General features: G+C 36.7%; 1 protein-coding gene across 1 annotated transcript in view; it reads left to right on the top strand.

Moving 5' to 3' along the window:
- tnmd (tenomodulin) overlaps positions 1-21,142 on the top strand; it is a 67,201-nt gene that overhangs the window by 26,325 nt on the left and 19,734 nt on the right. Inside the window, exons 3-4 of the mRNA XM_058650477.1 lie at positions 1,416-1,556; positions 5,404-5,511. Coding sequence (XP_058506460.1) covers positions 1,416-1,556; positions 5,404-5,511 — 249 coding nt within the window. The remainder of the gene's footprint in view (positions 1-1,415; positions 1,557-5,403; positions 5,512-21,142) is intronic.

Below are 21,142 nucleotides of genomic sequence, written 5' to 3'. Positions count from 1 at the left end.
CAACCCTCACATAAATATTAATAGCGTATTTTCGGGCTGTGGGCAAGAACCATTTTTCAGACAAGGAATTTTAAGAGTTATCCATGCATGTCCAAGAACAGCGCACGAGCAAGCCGTTGTGATAAACAACACCGCTTTAAGGCAACAGAGAAGAGACGCTCTGAACTCCACTGGTGACTCAAAGCGTCTTCATTTCTCCGGGCAAACTTCTATCAACTGCTTTTCTTATTTAACTTAATGTGCAACTTGTCAACACACACTGTAATTGACATTAGTTTGTGAATATAGCACTTTGAGCTGCAGTCAGCTTTAGCATTATCGTGTAATGTGATGTGGGCATTATCAGTTTCCCTTAGCAGCTGGGGAAGATGTTTGAGTTCCCTCAAACATCTTTGCATTTATTGTTTTGGGTTTTTTAACGGTCTGCAACTTTTCCCACTGTTTGTGTTCACTCTTGCCGCTCTCATCAGCCACATTCGAAGGCGCAGCAGGAAGCTATTTTCAGCTTGAAAAGAAAACCATTGAACGCCACCTGCCCAGCATAAAATGGCAGACAAACAAAGGATAGCCAGTAGTCTTTGAACATAGCGGGCCAATAAAAGAGACAGATATTTCCTTCAGGCAGAGCTAGAAGGACAGTGAATATTGGACAATCATGGTTGCCAGAAGCATGACTGCAATTACTAACGCTGTCTGCTGGGTGTGTTAATAAGCAACTGTTCTCCATTAAAAAAAACACCATAAAACCTTGTTATGGTGAGTCAATGTCTTGGAAATTCTGCTGCCTTTAAGTGATCAAAACAAAATCACAGCAGGTTTAACGTACAGATTTCTGTGTAACACACACATTTTAAATACCCAATACCAATGTTCTCTTTCTCTCTTCTCTTGCGTTAGCCTGTTAATCAGACTGAAGTTCCGTTTTGTTTTCTGTCATTATTCAGACTGACATCATGTCAGCCGTTTTTCTGTTTCAACAGAGGCAGGCGGCATAACGGTCCACTCGCCGTCATTCTGAGTCAAGCTGTGCTACGGGTTGCCAAGAGCAATTAACTTTGTTTTTCACGCCTGAAAAATATTTTTGATTTAAAGGTTGTTATTTCTCTAAGTATTCACAAACCTGTGGAATTCTGCCACTCTCACACTTGTCACATTTCTGTCACGGTGCTTTCATGGATGTAGTTAGTGTTCCTCCGGCTCCGTCACGGGGGTCTGTCACGTATTTTGTGTTTTCTTTCAAACAAGCAGGTCAATGAGAGCAGCCCCAGAACAAAATAAGAGGGTTAATCATCTGAACCACATTTTGCAAATCACACAATTTCACAGTGTGTGAGATTTTCCTAGCGACTTAACATTCTCTGGCACCAAATGATGATGTGTTACTTACCAGTGTGTGGTTGTTTGTGTCATTACAGGTTTACGACCATCAGTATAAAGCTGTGTTGGACGGCATAGAGACAGAGAGCATGCTGGAGATTGACCCAGGTCAGCGCATTGAGATTTTCAAAATGGGAAACGGAAGTGAGGAGGTACTTGAGGTCCACGACTTCAAACACGTAAGTAAAACACTGGCACTACCTGCATAAGTGTGTCTTTATCACACCTTGCTTTTTGACCTCCGTGATATGGGATGCTGTGTATAAATAGCACCTCACTTTCATGGACATTTATGTCATGTCTTGTCGCTTTAATTAAGGTTAGGGGGTAAGTCAGGAAAGAAATGGTGTGGCGTGAAATCAAGCGCAAAAAACCATAAAATGTGTAGTGACACACAAAATGACTTGAGAAATCGGTGTGTAATTCATGCAACGTTGGGTGATACCACGCCACACTGACAACATTAATCCTTTGTTGAAATCATATTTTCTTCCTCAACAGTAATTTCTCCTCCCTTGACATTTACTGGAGGGAAAAAAAAGAGGGAGAAACATCCAAAACATCACACAAGACACAAATAATGGAAATTATTGTCAGTGAGGAGTACACAGGGATCAGAATAATGTAAAAAAAAAAAACACACACACATATCAGTGACTCATGCTTAACTAGCCACTGTAATCGTGGGGATTGTATGTGTTGTGTTGCACACACAGTACAAAGAAAAGAGGATTGGTAAAAGACTGTTAATTCCATACTGTAACTTATTTGCCGTACAGAGACAGAAGCCATTATGAAGCCTCTATCTCTATTTGTTCCTTACAAGCATTCTTTTTTTTTTCAGTAGTGGTTTTGTCTCCAGAAGAACTCATTAACTTATCTTTCATTCCTAAATCCTGCTCGAGTGTGCAGGAGGTTTCACATGCTGCAGCTCAGAGAAGGGTGTGTTCCGCTTGACTGGGTAATAAATGCTTTTACCCTCACACCATTATTTACTCTGTAATGTGTGGTTGCAAGGCTGAATGTTACAGCGTGCACCTTATCCCAAAGAAAAAAACCTGCAGTGAGTTATTGTGTTTGTGTTACAATGGTCTTTGTCAACACAGAATGGCTGTATGAGGGGAAGCCTGCACCGCACCTGCAAACTTTAACCCTCCGCAAACACTTTATTTGTCATTCTCTCTGTCTCACGAAGCCCAGTATGTGTGCATGTGTCCTACATATACCATTACACACACACACCAGTGCCTGTTGCTTGTTCCCCTTCCTGTCGGAGGTACATCCGCTGAGAAGATTTGTTTGATTCAGTGCTTCCCCTAGTAAGCAGAGAAATGCAGACCACTGTGATTTGAAAACAACAAAAAAAAAACTTACAGTGAACTTACACTAAGTGGTGGCTAATGTTAAAATTGATTTTGTCAAATATGAAAAGGCTAGAACGTTGTATTTTATTACAGGGGCCAAAGTCACATCTGAAACAATCTCCAAAAAGCCTGAGGGGCTGTGTGAGGAATGGAAAATGAGCAAATTATGCCACCGGGGCTGTGGACCACGGGCGCAATCTACTCACATTTGTTTCAGACCAGCACTGGACTTGTAACAAGAGAGAAAGAATCTAATGAAGAAACAGACATCCTGGGAGAGAACTAGTTTCTACATTAAAACAAAGGAACATGGGTCAATTAGATTTAACATCTCAACTCAATTTCTTAGTTCAATACAATGACCAACGGTTCCTGTGCTACGGAACGACGAAGCATGAATTGGGATCAGTACTCACCGTCACCATGATATTTCACCTTCAACTGTCAGGCCAAAACATATTCTCCCTATCGCGCTCTTTTGAAACTCCTGGTTTTCTCTCCATAGAAGTGCATTAAAAATCTCTTTCTACTCAACTCTGTCCACAAATGAATTAAACTAATTCACTATCAAGACAAAGAAAAAGTACCACGTTCATGGCTGAAAGAACTGAGTGGACGTGTGTGTGTGTGTGTGTGTTTTTGACACAAATGTGACTGAAACTGAAAATAAGGCTTGAAGGTGACATAGACCTCTCGTTGGCTGGCCAATCACAGCAACTGTTTGGTCTGAAACAGCGCGGCTGACGAGAGCGTCAGTGAGGAGATATTTTGATCGGCTCGTTTGCAGCGATTAGGAGGTTTTTAATCATGAAAACATGTTAATATATGTAAGTAGACCTCCATAACTAACATATATGTGTGATACAAGCATTCGATGTCACCTTTAAGTGTTCAAATCCAAGGAGGTTCTTTGACAACGTAAGTTATGATTGATAACATGTAGTATCTATCTATTTATGTATCTATCTTTTAGCTAGAAAGCTGTTATTTTAGCACGCAATCATCTATCCGCTCATCTGTGTGTGACTTCCCGCATTGAGACCGGTCCAAACACATACCTGTTTGGATTCTGGTGATTTAGTGTGATCTGCATTTGGCAGACTGACTGAGGATGCACTTCACTGAACTGGGTTATTTTCCCAAGCCAGTGGAGTCAGGTGGCGACATCAAGTGAATCATTTGCTCTCAATTTTATACTGACTTCATTCACTTGGTGCATTCTCAAAAACATATTCAATTCAGTTCATTTTAATTCCAAGATTAAAGACGGGACTCACGAATAAATACAAATAAATAAATAATAAATAGGAGGTAAAATGCCACAATATTGCACATGTTTTCTTCACCTGGATGAGTAATGAGAGGAGCTGTAGCCTAAGCCAGGAAGACCATGTCTATAAGTGTGTCCTCTGCCTCTCTGAAAGTGATCAGGCAGCACCAAGTGGATATTCAAACATTGCGTGTGTAAATGACATTGCGTCTCCATTCCTCATCCCTGTGCTAATGTGTCTTTTCTTAATTTTCTGCTTGACCAAGCCCAGCAATCATTGCATCTCATCACAACACTGGCCTCTCCCTCTTCTGCTACAACTCGCCAATACAGTAGACTCAAATTAAACAGAGACTCATCACAATAAAGCCCAGCATAAACATTAGGCCTTTGTGCTTGAGACTATTATTGCCCCATCCCCTTTTCTGCACAGATGAAATTACATGCAGTAAATTACGACAGCCATCACTTTCTATCATGTCTTTTGTGGCGGCTGTCTGGTTTTCAGAGTGACGGCACCACGGAAAATGTAGAAATAGCGCCCACATGATCTAGTTAACTGATTCAAAGGACATGTCATAGCACACTGTGTTGCTATAATTAAATTTAAATTGAATCAAGTCCATTTCCATGAATGTACTCACATGATTTTTAGTTGATACAATTTTAAAGCAGCCGTGGCAGATGTAGATCCTGCTGTCTGTTCTAATACAATATGCTGAATGAGCAGCTCTGCTCTGCCGAAAATACACGGGGAACAATCTAATCTACTGAAAGTCTCTCAGACTTCATCTAAGATATTTAAGCAGAATATCTAGGATTAACATAGAATGGCAGTGCGGGAACATGAATAGATCTGTCTTGTCTGTTAGAGGTTCAGCGTGTCAGACAGAATAGAGCTACAGTCCATGTGGTGGAGGATCATCAGCGGTGCTGAAGAGAGTGACTCCGCACTTGACTGCACAGATTAAGAGAGTGACAGGGACCTATGACTGGCTAATTCAATGGGGGCACTCTCTGTAGAAAACACTTCATTCTCAACAATGTCACTTGACTCGGTGGGAAATATCTGAATATGGAGTATTATACGGCTACCATGAAACAGCCCAGCTATTTAACTTTCATGCCAGGCCTGAACGCGAGAGCCGCATTGCACGGGCCAAGTAGTCATCAATTTTATATGCCAAGCTAAAAGAGAGGAGAGATCAAAATATGCCTCACTCATTAGGTTTTAACTTCTGACTTTTAAGAGCTTTGATTATGAGCAAAAAGCTGAGCGTTTTAAAACGATCGCCCAGGCACTTATGGGATATTCACATCACAGAAAACTAATGAATGATAGATATATCTGAATTCCTAAGTATCCCCTCATTTCTTTTTCTTTTTTCAAAGGGAATCACTGGGATCCGCTTTGCTGAACATCAGAGGTGCTACATCAGGACCCAAACCAGGAAACTACCCACAGTGGCAGAGGTGGAGGCCGAGGACACGGAGTTACTGGTACGCCTCCTCCCTCAGCCGCCTGTGTACCTCTGACTCTCTGTTCCTACAAGAGCTGTCATACATAGGGAGATAACCAGCACGGAGCGGTGTGAGCACTGCACAAATCCTCAGCCTGTCCATCTTATCCTATCACCTCTCTCACTGAAGAATAAACTGAGGTTTGTGGTGCCTGGGAAACTGTCAGAAAGCTGCCCACAAACCCGTAGCCTCTTTGTGGCTCACATCAAATGGTGTTTGCTGTCAATCATGAGCCAATATTAATTATTAATCATCCTCTCCAAAGGCTCTAGCCAAATAGCCTAAAGGAGGAAGGGTGGAAAAAGTGCTCCGAGTTAGAGGTAAAGCCATTAAAATCACATTTAAAAAAAAGAAAAAAAAGAAAATATGTTTTCTGTGTAAGATTCACGAGGCTTCCTCTCCAAGTGTTGAGTGATTCCTTTTACTTCTCCGAGTTCGTATGCTTGTGTGTGAACTTCGGCAAAAGCAATGGAAGAAATTCAATCAATCAAAATTGCCAATTTTTCAGTGTCACAGTGCAATTCACTGAGTGAGCCGTATGTTCAAAGAGAAAATCCTCTCTCAAAATAATGTCTCTACTGCTTGCACACTCTCATTTACATTTCACATTGCAGCTGAGAGCAAGTGGCTGGCTCGCTGCTTCATTTTAAAAACAGAATACGCCAATTGTCAGCCCAAGCAAAAACCTCACACCCAAAACGAAACCAAATGCTGTTTTCTTCCGTCTTTCCTTCCTCTCGTCGTCATGATGTGTGAGCAACGCTTGCCTAGACAGCACCATATGCCCGTGCCATTTCTCATTTTTTGCCCATATTGAAGCCTAATTGGATTCACTCACAGCTCCAAAGTTAATCATTGCAGACCACTTAAGTGACTTATACCAGCAGCATCATTTAGTGCTTGTACCAATAGTTCAGCATTCAGTATTAGAAATAGAATAAGCCCAGTTTCCTTCCACTAAGCCAAAGGAAATCCCTATGAATTGCAATGGCTGGCCTCCCACATTGTAGGCGAGTATTCTTTTTAAAGAATATTCTTTGTCATGCTCAATGCTGAAGATATTGAAGACTAAGATTCTGAGATTAAGGCACATAAATCAACAAACACATACAACCTAGCACTATGTCTATGTCTTTATATGTCACCTACCCATGTACAACCTATTCATATCCAAATAACTGTTTTACAGTATTCTTATTAGAGGTTGCTTTGCCCTTCAAATATTCTATAGGGCACTAAGTTCCCCACAATCAAGTGCTTTATGATTCTTTCAAGGCCCCTCCTCAAAAACGCTTCTCCTGCCTCTCCCTCCTCAGCAGCTACCCGGCATCATGTGTCAGTTAAAAAATATATGACCTCACTCCAGAAATCTCATCCTCGTCCTCACCAACATCCAACTCGGCTTCTTCCAACACTACACTCTTAACACCAATACATATAAGGATACTGAGAGCAATGTCATGCCACATTTTTACTCGACTGAACTGTGGAAGAGTGGCTGGAAGTGTTTAGGGAAGATGTCAAGTTGTGCGTTAGGGTCCACAAGATGGGGGAAGGTTTCCGAGTGCCAGTGACCAGAGTGCCAAGCACCGTCAAACTGTACAAGAAGAAATCTGTGCAGTGGGAGGAAAAAAGTGACCCCTTGATGGCAAGAACGGTTGTCCGAGAGGAGTCCAAGCCTCTCCGCCAAGGCCACTCTCATCCAACATCAAGTCAGACATTCTAGAGAGCTACTACTACTCCTCAAGACAGACTCACCCAAGCTGTTTGCAGAAGCTCACCTGGACACACTTGGGAGAGAAAGGAGAAATATTCAACCCCAAGAACACAACACCCACATTAAGCATGGCAGTGGGCATGTGATGCTTTGTATGGGTTTTTTCAGCCAGCAGGCCAGACAACCTTGTAAGTAAATGGCATCATGGGGAAAGAGACAACATTAAGATTCTAGAAGGAAACCAATAGGCATGTCTGCAGAAACGCTTGGCCTTGAGCCACATTTGAGAAGCCTCCAACCAGACAATGATATATATACAGCCAAGATTTTCTAAAAAACTGTTACACCAGAACAATACATTTTGGAGTGGCCCAGCCAGAGGCCACATCTGAATCCCATTGAGAATCTATGGAGGTAGAGATCTATGGATCATCATTCAGTGGTTTATATGGAAAAAATAAACCTAATTAATACATACATCATTAATTAATTAATTATTATTATTATTATTATTATTAATTATATCACGTATTTGATTTGTATGTCAAAACAAATCAGGGAACAGTAAGTTACCAGGCTACATAACAGTGACGATGACCCCAAAAATTCAGAATGTGAAACATTATTGTTTTTTGTTTCCAAGTTATGACTGAACTAATAACAAAATATGTTGGTATTGCCAGGGACTTTCTGCTTATATTGTTCCTGCTCAATCTTAGCCACCTGGAAGATAAAAAAGCTTATGGCTGTGCACAGGAACATCATCTGTTCATAAACATGACACAGTGCGAATGGAATGATCTTCTCATCGGATGCTTTGCAAGAAACCAAGTAAATGCATTTCCCAGAATGTTGAACCAATCATTCAGCTCATGTTTCTGAAATACCATATTAACACCATCTCCCCTTTTTCTTAAGCTTATTTTTTGCAAAAGATGATTTCACCACAAAAACAATAGAGAGCAGAAGAGAAATACAGTAAGTATTAGGGGGAGGGGTATATTTAAGTGATATACAGTGAACTTGGCCTGACCTCACCAAGGTCTGTCCTCACAGCTCATGATGCCTCCTCTGTGAAAGTCCACCCACGTGTGACCCTGGAAAAGATCCGCACACGTTCGTCCTCAGGTGGTGAAACACAAGAAGCTCACAGGGGTTAAAGCCAAGTGTTAATGGTTCCGAGCTTAACCCAGCTGCAGGCTTGTAGGAGAGAGGGCTCAGAGCAGCCGTGGCAGGCTTTAGAGCTGAGTTGACAAACAATGGAAAAAATTGCAGAAAAACTGCAAGCAACTGATAAGGAAATGCAGCCCCTGTGAGGGAGAACCAGGTGACAAACATGAATTGTTTGCCAGGATTTTTTCCTCCCTTTTCAATTTGCTTCCTCTATGAAACATCTGAGGGAGTAATCCCTGAGCTTCATTCCAGTTCCCCCATTCTGACATGGCAATCGCCATCTTCCTCCCTCACACCCTTTAGCATTGTCAACGGATGCTGCCTGCTCCATTATACAGCCACTTAATATGGATGACCAAAGCTCACCCTGCAACCCAAAACCTCCCACTCAGACAACTGCATACAGAAAAACAGCAGGAAAACAGGAGGAACAACATCACAGCAGATGATGTGAACACACCAAGGTCCTGCACACAAAGTGGTTTATTTAAGCTCATATTTGTCTCCATTGTCTGCAACTTATGAGCTAAATCAGTAGCACCAGACAGTCATCCGTGCCACCCATAATAATTTGAGTCAGTCACAAAAGTCATGTTTAGCTGTTGCAGAATGACAGCCATCTCTAACAGCTCCAGTTCTGTCACCACCCGGAGGAATTCTGAGTAATTACAAACACTGCTGGCACCCCATCATGACATATACCAAGGTGATCTTGCACCAACCCCACCCCTCAGTTCCCCAGTTGTTTATCCAGCCAAAGAGCTGGACGTCCAGAATTTTTTAGCAGTAGAATTTACATCTGAAACTTTTTTTGTGGGTGCTTCTTTGCATTTTCATCCAAACTCCAACCTATTGCGGCCGTCTCACTTTACTAGCACAATGTTGAGGTGCGTTTCCACTGCCAGGAACAAGGGACTTTACCAGGGGAACGATCTGTTTTTCCCCTGCAAGACCCAGGCTATAAATGGTACCAGGAGGATTTTTTGGCCCCAAAATCTTTAATGCTCGGGGAGCTAGAGCTTTAATATCATTCAGGAAACTTCAGGGTGGGGCCTGCAGCTCTCAACATACCTGACTGTACTCCAGTATTTTATCAATCACTCAATCTCTGTAACTGCTCGTAATATCTCCTTACATATCTCCTCACCAATGTTAGTTTGCACCACTAGTTAGCTCCATTAAGCAGCAGTGAGGGTGCATTTTTTCCTCTTCCTATCATTCGCTCTGTCTTTGTTTTCTCCCCTTGTTGGTAACATCCAGTGGATTCTTTAACCCCCACAGAGACACAGAGCTTGACATAAACTCTGGATTTATCACTTTAACTCTGAAATAGCTGCAGCAGCTCGCTAACAGGCAGACACACCTCACTTTTACCGTATGTCAAATGTGCATCATACTGTGTGAATGTGTGCCTTTGCAGAGCAATCACTCAACCATCACCCACCTTTACAGCCACAGATATAATTGTTTCATATAAAGAATTCTTTTTTTTTTTACAGAATATTATGATACCTGGCGAACTGGAATGGAACAGCTTGTTGTTCACCAATCGTTCCAACATCATCTAGCAAATTTGCAACACTGGTCTGAAGGAACCAAGAAAAGTTCCTGGTAGTAACATTTCTAGAACTTTTCAGTGGAAACGCGCCTTTGCAGAGTGTTTGTTGCTTCTGTCAGTCATGAAGTAAATCAAACTGTGTCAGACATGAGATTCAAACATATACACTACTACTACACTGGCAATGGCCTATATTTGAAAGTTGTGGAGTTTTAACAATCTTAATGATTATTGTTTTCCAAAGTAGTAACATTAAGTTGCAGTAGCTTTCCCCCACTTAAGACAACTTCAACCCAGGCTGTTCTTGTGTGTTTATCATTTTGTTCTAAAGCATCTGAGTTTAGTCATTATTTTAACATTGTCTTTGTACACATAGCAGAGCCTTTAGTATGTTGTCCAAAATTTGACAAAAAACTCATAGGTTTATATGTCATCCAATATTTGACAAAAAAGTCAAATTTATTACTTTTTTATGTCTTCCAAAATTTGACAAAAAAAGTCATAGGTTAGCATGTCGTCCAAAATTTGACAAAAAAGTCATACATTATTATGTCGTCCAAAATTTGACAAAAAAGTGATAGGATATTATGTTGTCCAAAATTTGACAAAAAAGACATAGGTTAGTTTGTCGTCCAAAATTGGACAAAAAAGTCATAGGTTATTATGTTGTCCAAAATTTGACAAAAAAGTCATAGGTAAGTATGTCGTCCAAAATTTGAAAAAAAAAGTCATAGGTTAGTGTGTCTTCGAAATTTGACAAAAAAGACATACTTTAGTATGTCGTCCAAAATTTGACAAAAAAGACAGGTTAGTATGTCGTCCAAAATGTGATAAAAAAAAGTCATAGGTTAGTATGTCGTCCAAAATTTGACAAAAAAGTGAGAGGTTATTATGTCGTCCAAAATTTGAAGAAAAAGTCATAGGTTAGTATGTCTTCCAAAATTTGTCAAAAAAGACATACTTTAGTATGTTGTCCAAAATGTGACAAAAAAGTGAGAGGTTAGTATGTCTTCCAAAATTTGACAAAAAAGACATACTTTAGTATGTTGTCCAAAATTTGACAAAAAAGACATACTTTAGTATGTTGTCCAAAATTTGACAAAAAAGACATAGGTTATTATTTTTTTTTTTTTTTTTTTTTTTTTTTTTTTTAGATACTTTATTAATCCCCTTAAGGAAATTACTCTCAGTCTCAGACTGACTGATATTCTCTGCATTTGACCCATCCTAGAATTAGGAGCAGTGGGCTGCTGCAATGAGTAGCGCCCGGGGAGCATTGGGAGTTGGGTACCTTGCTCAGGGGTACCCCAGCCCTTTTTTGGCCGGGTGGGGATTTGAACCAGCGACCTTCCGGTTACAAGTCAAGTTCCCTTTCCACTTGGCCACGGGCTGCCCTTTCTTCAAATTTATGTCGTCCAAAATTTGAAGAAAAAGTCATAGGTTAGTATGTCTTCCAAAATTTGTCAAAAAAGACATACTTTAGTATGTTGTCCAAAATGTGACAAAAAAGACATACTTTAGTATGTTGTCCAAAATTTGACAAAAAAGACATAGGTTAGTATGTCGTCCAAAATTTGACAAAAAAGTGATAGGTTATTATGTCGTCCAAAATTTGACAAAAAAGTCATAGGTTAGTATGTCGTCCAAAATTTGACAAAAAAGTCATAGGTTAGTATGTCATCCAAAATGTGATAAAAAAGTTAGGTTAGTATGTCGTCCAAAATTTGACAAAAAAGTCATAGGTTAGTATGTCGTCCAAAATGTGATAAACAAGGCATGTTCACAGCAACAGAGGCCTCCAGTGGCCTAATGGATAAGACATTGTTCCCATAAACTAGGGATTGTGGGTTCGAGTCCTGTTTGGGACATTTCCGCACAGTTTGTCATGTCATCAAAATGTGACATATAAGTCACAGTTTAGTATGTCTTCCAAAATTTGACAAAAAAGTCATATTTAGTATGTCGTCCAAAATTTGACAAAAAAAGTCATAGGTTAGTATGTTCTCGAAATTTGACAAAAAAGTCATAGGTTAGTATGTCGTCAAAAGTTGACAAAAAAGTGATAGGTTAGTATGTCTTCCAAAATTTGACAAAAAAGTCATAGGTTAGTATGTCGTCCAAAATTTGACAAAAAATGTCATAGGTTAGTATGTCGTCCAAAATTTGACAAAAAAGACATACTTTAGTATGTTGTCCAAAATTTGACAAAAAAGTCATAGGTTAGTATGTAGTTCAAAATTCGACAAAAAAGTCCATAGGTTAGTATGTCGTCGAAAATTTGACAAAAAAGACATAGGTTAGTATGTCTTCCAAAATTTGACAAAAAAGACATACTTAAGCATGTTGTCCAAAATTTTACAAAAAAGTCATAGGTTAGTATGTCGTCCAAAATTTTACAAAAAAGTCATAGGTTAGTATGTCGTCCAAAATGTGATAAAAAAGTCATAGGTTAGTATGTCGTCGAAAATTCGACAAAAAAGTCCATAGGTTAGTTTGTCGTCGAAAATTTGACAAATAAGTCATAGGTTAGTATGTCGTCCAAAATGTGATAAAAAAGTCATAGGTTAGTAGGTTGTCCAAAATTCGACAAAAAAGTCATAGGTTAGTATGTCTTCCAAAATTTGACAAAAAAGACATACTTTAGTATGTTGTCCAAAATTTGACAAAAAAGACATAGGTTAGTATGTCATCCAAAATGTGATAAAAAAGTCATAGGTTAGTATGTCGTCCAAAATTCGACAAAAAAGTCATAGGTTAGTATGTCGTCGAAAATTTGACAAAAAAGTTATAGGTTAGTATGTCGTCCAAAATTTGACAAAAAAGTGAGAGGTTAGTATGTCTTCCAAAATTTGACAAAAAAGACATACTTTAGTATGTTGTCCAAAATTTGACAAAAAAGACATACTTTAGTATGTTGTCCAAAATTTGACAAAAAAGACATAGGTTAGTATGTCGTCCAAAATTTGACAAAAAAGTGATAGGTTATTATGTCGTCCAAAATTTGACAAAAAAGTCATAGGTTAGTATGTCGTCCAAAATTTGACAAAAAAGTCATAGGTTAGTATGTCATCCAAAATGTGATAAAAAAGTTAGGTTAGTATGTCGTCCAAAATTTGACAAAAAAGTCATAGGTTAGTATGTCGTCCAAAATGTGATAAACAAGGCATGTTCACAGCAACAGAGGCCTCCAGTGGCCTAATGGATAAGACATTGTTCCCATAAACTAGGGATTGTGGGTTCGAGTCCTGTTTGGGACATTTCCGCACAGTTTGTCATGTCATCAAAATGTGACATATAAGTCACAGTTTAGTATGTCTTCCAAAATTTGACAAAAAAGTCATATTTAGTATGTCGTCCAAAATTTGACAAAAAAAGTCATAGGTTAGTATGTCGTCCAAAATTTGACAAAAAAGTCATAGGTTAGTATGTTCTCGAAATTTGACAAAAAAGTCATAGGTTAGTATGTCGTCAAAAGTTGACAAAAAAGTGATAGGTTAGTATGTCTTCCAAAATTTGACAAAAAAGTCATAGGTTAGTATGTCGTCCAAAATTTGACAAAAAACGTCATAGGTTAGTATGTCGTCGAAAATTTGACAAAAAAGTCATAGGTTAGTATGTCGTCCAAAATTTGACAAAAAAGTCATAGGTTAGTATGTCGTCCAAAATTTGACAAAAAAGACATACTTTAGTATGTTGTCCAAAATTTGACAAAAAAGTCATAGGTTAGTATGTAGTTCAAAATTCGACAAAAAAGTCCATAGGTTAGTATGTCGTCGAAAATTTGACAAAAAAGACATAGGTTAGTATGTCTTCCAAAATTTGACAAAAAAGACATACTTAAGCATGTTGTCCAAAATTTTACAAAAAAGTCATAGGTTAGTATGTCGTCCAAAATTTTACAAAAAAGTCATAGGTTAGTATGTCGTCCAAAATGTGATAAAAAAGTCATAGGTTAGTATGTCGTCGAAAATTCGACAAAAAAGTCCATAGGTTAGTTTGTCGTCGAAAATTTGACAAATAAGTCATAGGTTAGTATGTCGTCCAAAATGTGATAAAAAAGTCATAGGTTAGTAGGTTGTCCAAAATTCGACAAAAAAGTCATAGGTTAGTATGTCTTCCAAAATTTGACAAAAAAGACATACTTTAGTATGTTGTCCAAAATTTGACAAAAAAGACATAGGTTAGTATGTCATCCAAAATGTGATAAAAAAGTCATAGGTTAGTATGTCGTCCAAAATTCGACAAAAAAGTCATAGGTTAGTATGTCGTCGAAAATTTGACAAAAAAGTTATAGGTTAGTATGTCGTCCAAAATTTGACAAAAAAGTCATAGGTTAGTATGTCGTCCAAAATTTGACAAAAAAGTCATAGGTTAGCATGTCGTCCAAAATTTGACAAAAAAGTCATAGGTTAGTATGTCGTCCAAAATTTGACAAAAAAGACATACTTTAGTATGTTGTCCAAAATTTGACAAAAAAGTCATAGGTTAGTATGTAGTTCAAAATTCGACAAAAAAGTCCATAGGTTAGTATGTCGTCGAAAATTTGACAAAAAAGTCATAGGTTAGTATGTCTTCCAAAATTTGACAAAAAAGACATACTTAAGCATGTTGTCCAAAATTTTACAAAAAAGTCATAGGTTAGTATGTCGTCCAAAATTTTACAAAAAAGTCATAGGTTAGTATGTCGTCCAAAATGTGATAAAAAAGTCATAGGTTAGTATGTCGTCGAAAATTCGACAAAAAAGTCCATAGGTTAGTTTGTCGTCGAAAATTTGACAAATAAGTCATAGGTTAGTATGTCGTCCAAAATGTGATAAAAAAGTCATAGGTTAGTAGGTTGTCCAAAATTCGACAAAAAAGTCATAGGTTAGTATGTCTTCCAAAATTTGACAAAAAAGACATACTTTAGTATGTTGTCCAAAATTTGACAAAAAAGACATAGGTTAGTATGTCATCCAAAATGTGATAAAAAAGTCATAGGTTAGTATGTCGTCCAAAATTCGACAAAAAAGTCATAGGTTAGTATGTCGTCGAAAATTTGACAAAAAAGTTATAGGTTAGTATGTCGTCCAAAATTTGACAAAAAAGTCATAGGTTAGTATGTCGTCCAAAATTTGACAAAAAAGTCATAGGTTAGCATGTCGTCCAAAATTTGACAAAAAAGTCATAGGTTAGTATGTCGTCCAAAATTTGACAAAAAAGACATACTTTAGTATGTTGTCCAAAATTTGACAAAAAAGTCATAGGTTAGTATGTAGTTCAAAATTCGACAAAAAAGTCCATAGGTTAGTATGTCGTCGAAAATTTGACAAAAAAGACATAGGTTAGTATGTCTTCCAAAATTTGACAAAAAAGACATACTTAAGCATGTTGTCCAAAATTTTACAAAAAAGTCATAGGTTAGTATGTCGTCCAAAATTTTACAAAAAAGTCATAGGTTAGTATGTCGTCCAAAATGTGATAAAAAAGTCATAGGTTAGTATGTCGTCGAAAATTCGACAAAAAAGTCCATAGGTTAGTTTGTCGTCGAAAATTTGACAAATAAGTCATAGGTTAGTATGTCGTCCAAAATGTGATAAAAAAGTCATAGGTTAGTAGGTTGTCCAAAATTCGACAAAAAAGTCATAGGTTAGTATGTCTTCCAAAATTTGACAAAAAAGACATACTTTAGTATGTTGTCCAAAATTTGACAAAAAAGACATAGGTTAGTATGTCATCCAAAATGTGATAAAAAAGTCATAGGTTAGTATGTCGTCCAAAATTCGACAAAAAAGTCATAGGTTAGTATGTCGTCGAAAATTTGACAAAAAAGTTATAGGTTAGTATGTCGTCCAAAATTTGACAAAAAAGTCATAGGTTAGTATGTCGTCCAAAATTTGACAAAAAAGTCATAGGTTAGCATGTCGTCCAAAATTTGACAAAAAAGTCATAGGTTAGTATGTCGTCCAAAATTTGACAAAAAAGTCATAGGTTAGTATGTCATCCAAAATGTGATAAAAAAGTTAGGTTAGTATGTCGTCCAAAATTTGACAAAAAAGTCATAGGTTAGTATGTCGTCCAAAATGTGATAAACAAGGCATGTTCACAGCAACAGAGGCCTCCAGTGGCCTAATGGATAAGACATTGTTCCCATAAACTAGGGATTGTGGGTTCGAGTCCTGTTTGGGACATTTCCGCACAGTTTGTCATGTCATCAAAATGTGACATATAAGTCACAGTTTAGTATGTCTTCCAAAATTTGACAAAAAAGTCATATTTAGTATGTCGTCCAAAATTTGACAAAAAAAGTCATAGGTAAGTATGTCGTCCAAAATTTGACAAAAAAGTCATAGGTTAGTATGTTCTCGAAATTTGACAAAAAAGTCATAGGTTAGTATGTCGTCAAAAGTTGACAAAAAAGTGATAGGTTAGTATGTCTTCCAAAATTTGACAAAAAAGTCATAGGTTAGTATGTCGTCCAAAATTTGACAAAAAACGTCATAGGTTAGTATGTCGTCGAAAATTTGACAAAAAAGTCATAGGTTAGTATGTCGTCCAAAATTTGACAAAAAAGTCATAGGTTAGTATGTCGTCCAAAATTTGACAAAAAAGACATACTTTAGTATGTTGTCCAAAATTTGACAAAAAAGTCATAGGTTAGTATGTAGTTCAAAATTCGACAAAAAAGTCCATAGGTTAGTATGTCGTCGAAAATTTGACAAAAAAGACATAGGTTAGTATGTCTTCCAAAATTTGACAAAAAAGACATACTTAAGCATGTTGTCCAAAATTTTACAAAAAAGTCATAGGTTAGTATGTCGTCCAAAATTTTACAAAAAAGTCATAGGTTAGTATGTCGTCCAAAATGTGATAAAAAAGTCATAGGTTAGTATGTCGTCGAAAATTCGACAAAAAAGTCCATAGGTTAGTTTGTCGTCGAAAATTTGACAAATAAGTCATAGGTTAGTATGTCGTCCAAAATGTGATAAAAAAGTCATAGGTTAGTAGGTTGTCCAAAATTCGACAAAAAAGTCATAGGTTAGTATGTCTTCCAAAATTTGACAAAAAAGACATACTTTAGTATGTTGTCCAAAATTTGACAAAAAAGACATAGGTTAGTATGTCATCCAAAATGTGATAAAAAAGTCATAGGTTAGTATGTCGTCCAAAATTCGACAAAAAAGTCATAGGTTAGTATGTCGTCGAAAATTTGACAAAAAAGTTATAGGTTAGTATGTCGTCCAAAATTTGACAAAAAAGTCATAGGTTAGTATGTCGTCCAAAATTTGACAAAAAAGTCATAGGTTAGCATGTCGTCCAAAATTTGACAAAAAAGTCATACTTTAGTATGTCGTTCAAAATTTGACAAAAAAGTCATAGCAAAATGTGATAAAGAAGGCATGTTTCACACCAACAGAGACCTGCAGTGGCCTAATCGATAAGACATTGTCCTCATAAACTAGGGATTGTTGGTTCGAGTCCTGTTTGGGACATTCCCGCACAGTTTGTCATGTCATCAAAATGTGACATACAAGTCACAGTTTAGTATGTCTTCCAAAATTTGACAAAAAAGTCATATTTAGTATGTCTTCCAAAATTTGACAAAAAAGACATACTTTAGTATGTTGTCCAAAATTTGACAAAAAAGACATAGGTTAGTATGTCATCCAAAATGTGATAAAAAAGTCATAGGTTAGTATGTCGTCCAAAATTCGACAAAAAAGTCATAGGTTAGTATGTCGTCGAAAATTTGACAAAAAAGTTATAGGTTAGTATGTCGTCCAAAATTTGACAAAAAAGTCATAGGTTAGTATGTCGTCCAAAATTTGACAAAAAAGTCATAGGTTAGCATGTCGTCCAAAATTTGACAAAAAAGTCATAGGTTAGTATGTCGTCCAAAATTTGACAAAAAAGACATACTTTAGTATGTTGTCCAAAATTTGACAAAAAAGTCATAGGTTAGTATGTAGTTCAAAATTCGACAAAAAAGTCCATAGGTTAGTATGTCGTCGAAAATTTGACAAAAAAGACATAGGTTAGTATGTCTTCCAAAATTTGACAAAAAAGACATACTTAAGCATGTTGTCCAAAATTTTACAAAAAAGTCATAGGTTAGTATGTCGTCCAAAATTTTACAAAAAAGTCATAGGTTTGTATGTCGTCCAAAATGTGATAAAAAAGTCATAGGTTAGTATGTCGTCGAAAATTCGACAAAAAAGTCCATAGGTTAGTTTGTCGTCGAAAATTTGACAAATAAGTCATAGGTTAGTATGTCGTCCAAAATGTGATAAAAAAGTCATAGGTTAGTAGGTTGTCCAAAATTCGACAAAAAAGTCATAGGTTAGTATGTCTTCCAAAATTTGACAAAAAAGACATACTTTAGTATGTTGTCCAAAATTTGACAAAAAAGACATAGGTTAGTATGTCATCCAAAATGTGATAAAAAAGTCATAGGTTAGTATGTCGTCCAAAATTCGACAAAAAAGTCATAGGTTAGTATGTCGTCGAAAATTTGACAAAAAAGTTATAGGTTAGTATGTCGTCCAAAATTTGACAAAAAAGTCATAGGTTAGTATGTCGTCCAAAATTTGACAAAAAAGTCATAGGTTAGCATGTCGTCCAAAATTTGACAAAAAAGTCATAGGTTAGTATGTCGTCCAAAATTTGACAAAAAAGTCATAGGTTAGTATGTCATCCAAAATGTGATAAAAAAGTTAGGTTAGTATGTCGTCCAAAATTTGACAAAAAAGTCATAGGTTAGTATGTCGTCCAAAATGTGATAAACAAGGCATGTTCACAGCAACAGAGGCCTCCAGTGGCCTAATGGATAAGACATTGTTCCCATAAACTAGGGATTGTGGGTTCGAGTCCTGTTTGGGACATTTCCGCACAGTTTGTCATGTCATCAAAATGTGACATATAAGTCACAGTTTAGTATGTCTTCCAAAATTTGACAAAAAAGTCATATTTAGTATGTCGTCCAAAATTTGACAAAAAAAGTCATAGGTTAGTATGTCGTCCAAAATTTGACAAAAAAGTCATAGGTTAGTATGTTCTCGAAATTTGACAAAAAAGTCATAGGTTAGTATGTCGTCAAAAGTTGACAAAAAAGTGATAGGTTAGTATGTCTTCCAAAATTTGACAAAAAAGTCATAGGTTAGTATGTCGTCCAAAATTTGACAAAAAACGTCATAGGTTAGTATGTCGTCGAAAATTTGACAAAAAAGTCATAGGTTAGTATGTCGTCCAAAATTTGACAAAAAAGTCATAGGTTAGTATGTCGTCCAAAATTTGACAAAAAAGACATACTTTAGTATGTTGTCCAAAATTTGACAAAAAAGTCATAGGTTAGTATGTAGTTCAAAATTCGACAAAAAAGTCCATAGGTTAGTATGTCGTCGAAAATTTGACAAAAAAGACATAGGTTAGTATGTCTTCCAAAATTTGACAAAAAAGACATACTTAAGCATGTTGTCCAAAATTTTACAAAAAAGTCATAGGTTAGTATGTCGTCCAAAATTTTACAAAAAAGTCATAGGTTAGTATGTCGTCCAAAATGTGATAAAAAAGTCATAGGTTAGTATGTCGTCGAAAATTCGACAAAAAAGTCCATAGGTTAGTTTGTCGTCGAAAATTTGACAAATAAGTCATAGGTTAGTATGTCGTCCAAAATGTGATAAAAAAGTCATAGGTTAGTAGGTTGTCCAAAATTCGACAAAAAAGTCATAGGTTAGTATGTCTTCCAAAATTTGACAAAAAAGACATACTTTAGTATGTTGTCCAAAATTTGACAAAAAAGACATAGGTTAGTATGTCATCCAAAATGTGATAAAAAAGTCATAGGTTAGTATGTCGTCCAAAATTCGACAAAAAAGTCATAGGTTAGTATGTCGTCGAAAATTTGACAAAAAAGTTATAGGTTAGTATGTCGTCCAAAATTTGACAAAAAAGTCATAGGTTAGTATGTCGTCCAAAATTTGACAAAAAAGTCATAGGTTAGCATGTCGTCCAAAATTTGACAAAAAAGTCATACTTTAGTATGTCGTTCAAAATTTGACAAAAAAGTCATAGCAAAATGTGATAAAGAAGGCATGTTTCACACCAACAGAGACCTGCAGTGGCCTAATCGATAAGACATTGTCCTCATAAACTAGGGATTGTTGGTTCGAGTCCTGTTTGGGACATTCCCGCACAGTTTGTCATGTCATCAAAATGTGACATACAAGTCACAGTTTAGTATGTCTTCCAAAATTTGACAAAAAAGTCATATTTAGTATGTCGTCCAAAATTTGACAAAAAAGTCATAGGGTAGTATGTCGTCCAAAATTTGACAGAAAAGACATAGGTTAGTATGTCGTCCAAAATTTGACAAAAAAGTCATAGGTTAGTATGTTGTCGAAAACCTGACAAAAAAGTTATAGGTTAGTATGTTGTCGAAAATGTGATAAAAAAGTCATAGGTTAGTATGTCGTCGAAAATTTGACAAAAAAAGTCATAGGTTAGTATGTCGTCCAAAATTTGACAAAAAAGTCATAGGTTAGTATGTCGTCCAAAATTCGACAAAAAAGTCCATAGGTTAGTATGTCGTCGAAAATTTGACAAAAAAGTCATAGGTTTGTATGTCGTCCAAAATTTGACAAAAAAGTCATAGGTTAGTATGTCGTCCAAAATGTGATTAAAAAAAAGTCATAGGTTAGTATGTCGTCCAAAATTTGACAAAAAAGTCATAGGTTAGTATGTTGTCGAAAATTTGACAAAAAACGTCATAGGTTAGTATGTCGTCCAAAATTTGACAAAAAAGTCATAGGTTAGTATGTCGTCCAAAATTTGACAAAAAAGTGATAGGTTAGTATGTCGTCCAAAAGTTGACAAAAATGTGATAGGTTAGTATGTCGTCCAAAATTTGACAACAAGCTATACTTTAGTATGTCGTCCAAAATGTGATAAAAAAAAGTCATAGGTTAGTATGTCGTCCAAAATTTGACAAAAAAGTCATAGGTTAGTATGTCGTCCAAAATGTGATAAAAAAAAGTCATAGGTTAGTATGTCGTCCAAAATTTGACAAAAAAGTCATAGGTTAATATGTCGTCCAAAATTCGACAAAAAAGTCATAGGGTAGTATGTTGTCGAAAATTTGACAAAAAAGTCATAGGTTAGTATGTCGTCGAAAATTTGACAAAAAA

This window comes from Solea solea, chromosome 14 (genome assembly GCF_958295425.1).
Source record: "Solea solea chromosome 14, fSolSol10.1, whole genome shotgun sequence".
In the NCBI taxonomy this organism is placed as follows: Eukaryota; Metazoa; Chordata; class Actinopteri; order Pleuronectiformes; family Soleidae; genus Solea; species Solea solea.
This window is presented reverse-complemented; position numbering and strand designations above follow the sequence as displayed.